Here is an 8583-nt window from a genome sequence, read left to right on the forward strand (position 1 = left end):
GCCGACGCGTGCCCCACGGGGAACCCCGCGACGAAGGCGGTCCTCGCGGCCCACTTCGGCGCGGAGCTGTAACCTTTCTTTTCGGCGCGGTCCCTGGCGTCCGCGGCCGTGTGTCCATCGCCCCGCGGGTGTGCGCGCGTGTCCAGTGGGTGTAACGCGCGGTGTAGACCTCGCGCGGAGCGTGGGGCTCGACCCGCATTGGATGCGGGCCCGGGGCGCGGGCGCGGGGGGCGCCCCCCGGCGACGGGGGGGCGGCGCGGGCGCGCGGCGCCAAAGAGCTTGCGGCGGCCGTGGAGGCGGCGCTAGGGCCGGCCGCCGGCGACGCCGGCGACCATGAGGCGGGCGATGTCGCGCTGCTCGTCCGTGTGCGCGTCCGTCGGCGGCGGCGTGACGTCGGCCTCGTCGTCGTCCTCGTCGGACGACGGCTCGATGGTGTCCGCGGCGACGACGCGGGGCGGGCGCGGGTGGTCGTCGGCCTCGTCGCTCGAGTAGCCCTCGTGGGGCGCCGTGCGCTTGGCCCGCGCGAACTGGTCCCGGGGGCTCAGCGCCGCGGGCGAGGCGCCGCGGCGGCCCGCGGGGCGCGGCGCGCGGCCGTCGGGCGCGCCGGGGGGCCCGTCGGCCCCCGCGCGCTGCCAGCGCTGGCGCGGCGCGTTGGGCGCCCGCGCGGGGACGAAGACCGCGCGCTCGCGGCCGTCGAACCACGACCGGCACGCGTCGCGGTACGCGTCGCGCGTCGTGTGGCTCTTCTTGGACACGCCCATGGACTTGGCGTACTCGCAGGCCTCGTTCCAGTCGAGGCTGTCCACGCCCTCGCGCGTCAGGGGCACGCGGCGCTCGATGCGCTCGCGCGCGCGGTCTCGCGACGGCCGGTGCCGCTTCTTCTTCGAGGGCTCGCCGCCGCCGCGCTCCTCCTCGGCGCCGTCGGTCCGGTAGCGCTTCGCGCCGCGGTCGAAGGCGCCGGCCTCGCCCGCGGCGTAGGCCCCGGGGCCCGGGAAGCCCGCCGCGTCCGCCGCCTCGCCGCGGCCGTCGCCGTCGCCGCCGCCGTCGCCGGGCTCGAGGCCGTGGCGCGCGCGGTAGAGCGCGGCGACGTCGCCCGTCCCCCCGTCGGCGTCCTGGAGGCCCTGGATCGTCGCGTGGCACGCCGACACGTCCCCGGCGTGGGACTTGAGGATCGACTTGAGCTCGACGTCCGTGAACCCCGCGTAGAGGCTGTGGCGCTCGCGCATGAGCTCGAGCAGGATCTTCTGGACGCGCTGGTTCATGGCCATGTTCGACGCCATGTTGCGGCGATTCCGCCGCCGAGGCGCGCCGCCCAAAGACCAGGCGCCGCGCCGCTGAACTGTGGCAACACTCGCGGCAAGAGCGATTCCAGACTGCGTGTCGGGCCCGGTATCGTCGTGTTATCGGATGATTCTGATTGACCTTTCCTTGCCCCCGGCGCGCGCCGCGCGCCGATGGGCGGGCCGTGCTGGGAGGCAGTGGTGAGTGGGGTTCGACGCGGTGCGGCGGCGCGGGCGGGGCGGCGGGGGCAGCCCCGGGTGCGTTTTTCGGGCGGGCTGCCCCGGTTTTCGGGTGCGGCGTTTTCATTTTCGGGTGGTCCGAATTTTGACCCCGACCGCAACCAACCTTGAAACCCTGGCCGAAAATGAATAAGACCGGCAAACGGTCCGTGACAAGCTGGTGTTTTCGGCTCTTCAACGTCTACTTTGTTGATGTTGATGCGCCAGCGCAGCCCACAATCATGACATTGTACAATAAATTATTGTGAACTCTGAGATGGAGTCCACCAAGAAGAGGTCGTCGAAGAAGGCCGCCCTGGACATGGATGCGCGGAACAAGGCCCGCATGTCGTCGAAGAAGGAGGGCGGGATCCTGAAGCGCGCGCGCTGGGGCGCGACGCACCGCATCCACGACCACTTCGTCGACGGCTTCCCGCTGCTTTCGGATCGCTTCGTGCGCGAGCGCGAGGCGGCGGAGCGGCGCTACGAGTACAACCTGGGCTCGCGCCACTTCGCGAGCAAGGCGGACGGCGAGGCGGGCATCGGCGCGCTCAAGGCCCTGTTCCGGCGCCTCGACCGCGCGATCGGCCTCGGCGACGCCGCGGTCGTCCAGGCGCTGCGCGTCGACTTCGCGGCGGAGCTGGCGCTGTGGAAATGGCGCAAGGGCGCGCGCGTCGAGTTCAAGCGGCGGCGCCTCGCCAAGGAGACGGAGGGCGGCGACGCCGCCGCCGCGGAGAAGAGCACTGACTAAAAAGTGGGTCAAATTACAGCTCGGCCTCCGTGAGGAGCTTGAGGCGGTACTGCGTGTTCGTCGCGAAGGCGGGGTTCGCCACCATGGGCGGCGCCCAGTCGCCGTCCTCGGCGTCGTCCCAGCCCGCGGGCTTTTTCGCGCCCTTCGCGGGGACGAGCGCCGGCACGCCCGCCGGGACCCACCTGGGGTTCGCCTCGATGGAGTAGGCGACGAAGGGGCCCTCGGGCACGTCGACGATGGGCCCGTCGAGCCAGGCCTGGCCGTCGACGACGACCTTGTAGCGGTGGCCCTTGAACGAGTCCTCGGTCATCTGGGCGCCCTCGTTGAGCGTCCCGCGGAGGTTCGCCGCGTTCGCCGACTCCTTGGCGACGTCGAGGCCCGGCGCGAGCCAGTAGACGGCGGCGCTCTTTTTCGGTATGCGGTTCGCGAAGGCGACGTCGACCGCGTGCGGCGAGCTCCGCTTCTTGAACTTGTGGTTTTTGCCGCACGCGCGCACGGGGCCGTCGTGCGCGCATAAAGCCCTCTGGATGCTCAGCACGTCGATGGACGAGTCCTTGACGTCGTCGGCGGCGTCGCTCAGGTCCTGGAGCTCGGCGATGAGCGCCGCGTTCTCGTGGACGCGCCACGACTCGCACCACGGCAGCCGCGGGCTCCGGCACGTGCGGTTCAGGCGCATCTTCCAGGTCGGCTCGAGGCCCACGGGCTCGCCGGGCGCCGGCGCCGGCGGCGGGTTGAGGCGGTGGCGCACCTTGGCGCGCACGAAGGCCGTCGCGTCGCTCGCCCAGTTCTCGCAGGCGGCGCACTCGCTGAGCTCGGCGACCTTCGCCGGCGGACCCGCGGCCTTACGCTTCTTCTTCTTCTTCGCGGCGTCGCTGGTTGTTGCGAGGAGCGCGACGACGCAGATTTTGAGGAGCGACGGGCGCGGCGCGACGCTGCGAGGGAGCGCCATGCTCTCGAAGTGGCAATAAATTTATGCCTTCAGCGAATGGTTCAACATGGCGTCAACATCCTTTTGTACGGTTTTATTTCCGCGGGTTCGCCACCCCACCAATACCTTGGTCAACATTCCCTTTTAAAACACACGGGCCCCCGAATGACCGGGGCTAATCCGAGTCGGAGTCGACGCGCGGTCGCCTCTGGGTCTGCACGGGCGCGAGGTCGAAGCCGTGGGCGCTGAGGCGCATGCTGTCCGCGCACTCGCCGAGGCGCGGCGGCCCGCCGTCGAGGCTCGCGGGCGCGACGACGAGCGGCGCGGCCGGCTCCGGCGCGGCGGCCCCCGTCGCCGGTTCGACGCGCGACTTCGACGGCCGCCGGAGGAGCGTGTCGGAGAACTGGCGGCGCAGGGAGCCCGGCGAGCGGCCGCGGTCCGACGCCTTCCTGACCGACTCGCGGACGGCCCGCCGCGCGACGCCGAGCTTGTGCGCGACGAGCGTCTCGTGCGCCGCGCGCCGCGCGAGGTCCGCGACGGCGTCGGCGGCGTCCTTGTGGAGGCGGTCGAAGTTCTCCGCGGGCCGCTCGCCGTCGGCGCCCTCGAGCTTCGCGAGGAGGTCCGTCAGCGTCGTCAGCGCCTTCTTCAAAGCCTTCCACGCGACCATGTCCGTCGTGAGGTAGTAGTCCAGGAGGGGCCGCCGGAGCTCCTCGTGGACGCCGGCCGCGCCCCGGCGCACGTCCTCGACGAAGGCCGACAGCAGGAACTTGGACGCGTCGCGCTCGTGCCACCACCGGCGCCGCGACCGGAGCGCGTTCAGGAGCCCGTCCGTCCGCCGCAGCAGCGTCGCCGCGCGGTGCCGCGCGCGGTCCGTCGACAGCTCCAGGACGACGACCGCGAAACTCGTGAACAGGATCGCCGCGAGCGGCAGCGCGAACGCGTCCACGCCGAGCTGCGTCTTCCTTTCTTCCCCCGTAACCGCGGCGTCGCACGAGTCCCGGGCCCAGTGGCGCCACATGTGGTCCACGTTCCACTGGCCGTAGCACGCGGGATCCGGCATGACGGGCGAGCACGTCCGCACGACGTTGACCCAGAAGCTCAGCGCGTCGCGGACGTCGACCAAATCCTCGCGGACGCCGACGGCCATGTCCTGGGGCCCCGACGCGATGGGCTCCCCGGGCATGGCCAGCCCGTGCTCGCAGAAGCGGCTCAGCCCCGCGACGATCTCCAGCGACGCGCGCACGTCGACGTACGCGTGGCAGTCGCCCCTCCGCAGCTTCTCGACGACGTCGTCGAGGTCCGCGGGGTCGAAGTAGACCTGGCGGATGTCGGGATACAGGCCCTCCATGAGCACGGCGTAGGCGGCCCCCCGCTTCACGCAGGCCTTCAAACCCCCGTCGTTCATCGCGTCGAGCGTCTCCGCGCCGTATCTAGCGACGTCCGTGACCATGACCTGGGCGAGGTTCGCGGTGAACGCCGCGAGCCAGATGACCGCGAAGAGGCACCAGACGACGTTGAGCACGTCGCCGCGCTTCGTGGTCGTGCCGAGCTCGCTCATGTTGAACAACGTCAGGATCGCGTGGCTCAGCGATCGCGGCCCGTGCTTGACCTGGGCAGCAAAAGGGTGATTCAACGTCGCTTCAACGTGAGTGTTCCGCGCGCGCGCGTTCCGGAAAAAGCATCCACGCTTCGAGACCGTTCCGAGAGATGATCGCTCGTCCAAAAATCAGCCGAAACGAGTGGAAAACGGCCGAGATCGGAGCCTTTGAAGTTGGGAATTTCGCTCTCTTTTGCTGCCCTGTGCTTGACCGCGTTCGACAGCGTGAGGTAGCCGCCGTCGGCGTGCGCGGGCGGGCTCGCGGCGTCGTGCTCCGACGCCTCGACGATCCAGAAGGACGCGGCGACGAGCGCCGCGACGGCGAAGGAGACGATCCAGAGCCGCTTCGTGAACGGCGAGAAGATTTTGGTGGATTCCTCCCAGAGGCTCGGCCGCTCCTTGGCGACGAGCATGCCCAGGCCGACGTCGCTCATGAACGACGACGTGAACCGACTCACGGCGCTGCGGCCCGGCGTCTCGTAGAACATGGCCCAGTAGACGTCCGTCGCGTTCAGCTCCGAGACGTCGTCCTGCGCGCAGTTGTACGCGGACATGTGGTCGCGCGGGTCCGCCGACGGCGCGCCGCAGCGCGCGCCGCGGCCGCTCGCGGCGTGGAGCGTGTAGTTGAAGTTCGCCAGGGGCGCGACGCGCCGGATCAGGTCCGGGAAGAAGCCCGTCCACCGGCGCGAGTCGGGCTCGAAGGAACCGTCGGACCGGAGCATGTTCGTGTAGCGGCCGTCGCCGTCGTGGACGCTCGTGATGTGGAGGTGGCGCCCGCCGAGGTCCGTCGTCACCGCGGCGGCGACGCCGGCGACGCCCAGGAGTTTCAGCATGGTCATTCCATGAGTTCCATCGTCCGGTCACATGGCAGCGTACAACCCCTTCCTCGAGCTCAAGTTGAGGCTCAATGTCGACCGCAACGCGCCGCGGCCTACTGAAATCCCCGTCCGCGGCCGGGTTGCGGCGCGCGCGCCCACGCGCCCATGCCCCACACACCCCCCGTCCGACCGTCCGGCGGTGTCTTACGCCACCTTCTTCTTGAGCTTCTCCTTCTCCTTCTGCTTCTCGCGCTTCTTCTTCTCCTTCTCGCGGTCCTTCTTCTCCTTCTTGTCCTTGTCCTTCTTGGACCCCTTGCCGCCGCCCGCGGCGCCCGCCTCCTTCTTCTTGCGCTTCTTCTTGTCGTCGTCCATCATCTTGCGCCAGTCGACGCCGCCCTTGGCCGCCAGGTCCTTCTGGGCGCCCTTGAACTTGCGGCGCATGCGCTTGATCGCGTAGCGCTCTATGGCGGCCCGCTTCTTCCGCCGCTTGTACTCCGCGTTGAGCATGGTCAGCGCGCCGAAGAGCGCGCCCACACTGTAGAAGATGCGGTCCCAGGGCAGCCGCGTCTTGTACTTCCACTTGTACAGGTTCCGGCCGCTGTAGGCCACGTCCGTGTTGCCCGCGGCGTCGAGCGCGCGGATGTAGAAGACGTAGGTGCCGCTGCCCGGGCCCTCCTCGTAGTACTCGTCGAGCCAGTTCACCTGGGCCCGGCCCCGCGTCTTGTCCCAGGTCCGCACGATGTCGTGCTCGTCGGCGTCGTAGACCATGTACTGGAAGATCGTGCCCTCCTTGTCCCAGCGCGCGCGGAACTGGTACTCGGGCTCCGCGAACAGATTGAGAAAATTCGCCCCGAAGTCGAGCTTCCGCGGCGTGCGCGACAGCGTCGCCCGCGGGAGCGTGTCGTCGCGGTACCACATGTCCTGGGCGCTCTTCATGCGCGCGTTGTCGACGAGGCCGCCCATCACATAAATCTTCTGGTCGAAGTACGCGCCGACCGCGTAGGCGCGCCGCCCGGGGTTCGCGCGGCACACGAGCTCCTGGAGCTCGCGGTAGGGGTTCCGCAGCGTCGGCGGCGACGGCACGTCGCCGATGCCCGGCACGTTGACGAGGCCCATGGCCTGGCAGCCGTCCCAGTGCTCGATCATCGCCTCGTCGTCCTCCGGCGGCGCCGGGTGGTAGGACTTGCCGTGCCACTTGGCCTTCCAGTAGAGCGCGTCGTCGTCGTCGCCGACGTGGACCGGCGGCGCGCCGCCGTCGAACTTGGGCTCGACGTTCCAGGGCATGAAGGCCTCCTGGTCGTAGTGCGTCAGCGGGTTCATGCGCGCGTCGACGGTGCACTTGTCGATGATCGCGATGGCGAGGTGGCGGTGGTCGCAGACGTCGTCGTAGGTGCTGTCGAAGAGGGGGTCGACGCCGGGCACGCGGTACCCCCGCAGCTCCAGGATCTGGAACTTGTCCGCGTTCGCGAGATCCTCGATCGTAAAGATGCCGAGCCGGTGGAGCATCGCGAGGCGCCGCTCGTCGATGAGGGCCTTGCGCCGCGGCACCATGCCGTAGACGCCCACGTCCTGCGTGAACTTGTAGGGGTAGCCCTCGTCGTAGGACGGGCTGCCCAGGCCCAGCGGCAGGTACACCTTGACGATCATCTCCACGGGGCTGTCGCGCGCGACGTAGTGGCGCTGGGGCTGGCCCTCGTCGTAGATCTTGTTCGCGCCGCTGTCCATGCGGAAGAGGGCGTCCTCGTCGTAGTCGCGGCGCCAGACCGTCGCGTTGCGCAGCGTGCCGCCGTTCTGGTCCGGGTCGCAGACGCCGTTGCTGTAGGACACGCCCGCGGGCGTCTTCTCGCACTCCCAGCCCCAGGACCACGTGTCCCCCAGCAGCGTGCCGTTCTGGTCCACGCCGCCGGAAATAAATAAGCGCTGCGTCATCATGTTGTTCGCGCTCGGCACGTCGACCGCGGCCACGTGGCCCTTCCGCGGCGCCCAGTCCACGGAGTCGAAGGCCCGCTTCCAGGAGCCGGCGCCGATGTAGCCGACGGGGTCCTCGCCCGCCGGCGGGAACTCCGTGTACCAGACGTCGTTCAGGACCTCGTCCTTGGACTTGTCGCCCGTCGCGCCCGTCTCGCCGCCCAACACGAAGAGCGCGAATCGCGATAAATCCACGGGCAACAGCTGCACCGTGGCGATGGCGTGGCCGCCGCGCCCGGCCCAGGGCGCGCCCGTCGTCAGGATCTCCCAGGTCGACCCGGCCTGGTCGCCCGCGTCCTCGAGCTTGGAATACCAGACGTCGTTCATGAACGCGCGGTAGCCGCCCGCGTCGATGTCGCCGCAGGCCATGCCGTCGCAGTAGGACTGGTGCGTCGAGGCGAAGCCGCCGAGGAGGTACATGTAGCCCCCGAAGATGGCCACGCGGTGCTGCTCGCGCGGCGACCAGATCTGGCAGACGCAGACGCCGCCGTCGCACGTCTCCTGGTTGCCGTAGCAGTCCGCGTCGACCTCGCAGCGCAGCGCCGGGTTGAACATGGGCGCGAGCTTCTCCTCGTCGTCCGTGGAGTCGCGCGCGCGCAGGAGCAGCTCGCGCTGGTTCGACTTGCAGCCCGCCTCGATGAGCTTCCAGGACTCGCCCCAGTCCTGGCTCACCCAGACGTCGTTCTTCAGCACGGACGTCTCGTGCCAGGAGCTGTAGCCGTCGGCGTCCTGCATCTGCCTAGCGCCGATGATGCCGCCGACGGCGCGCTCGTCCGCGAGCCGCGCGTGCTCGCGCGCGCGGCCGCCGACGACGAAGAGCTTGTTCCGGTAGATGGCCACCTGGTGCATGCGCCGCGGCGAGAACCAGCCGTTCTTCCGGAGCGGGATCTCGTCGCTGCAGGTTCGCGACTTCGTCAGGTGGCCGGGGTAGTACTGCTGGCACTCGATGAACCGCTCGTAGGTCTCGCCGACGTCGGGTATCTTTCCGTGGTCGACGACGGCCCACTCGAGCAGCGAGTGCT

At 69.8% G+C, this 8583-nt stretch overlaps 2 protein-coding genes across 2 annotated transcripts; both read right to left on the bottom strand.

Annotated features, from left to right (window-relative positions):
• Window positions 1-302: 302 nt before the first annotated feature.
• Window positions 303-1280, bottom strand: AURANDRAFT_65432 (expressed protein; the record flags this gene model as incomplete). The annotated part of the gene is made up of 1 exon (XM_009040279.1): window positions 303-1280. One exon carries the CDS (start codon window positions 1278-1280, stop codon window positions 303-305), a length of 978 nt encoding a protein of 325 aa, XP_009038527.1.
• Window positions 1281-2263: 983 nt separating this feature from the next.
• Window positions 2264-3199, bottom strand: AURANDRAFT_65433 (expressed protein; the record flags this gene model as incomplete). The annotated part of the gene is made up of 1 exon (XM_009040278.1): window positions 2264-3199. One exon carries the CDS (start codon window positions 3197-3199, stop codon window positions 2264-2266), a length of 936 nt encoding a protein of 311 aa, XP_009038526.1.
• Window positions 3200-8583: the final 5384 nt, after the last annotated feature.

Source organism: Aureococcus anophagefferens, assembly GCF_000186865.1.
Source record: "Aureococcus anophagefferens unplaced genomic scaffold AURANscaffold_14, whole genome shotgun sequence".
Classification (NCBI taxonomy): Eukaryota; class Pelagophyceae; order Pelagomonadales; family Pelagomonadaceae; genus Aureococcus; species Aureococcus anophagefferens.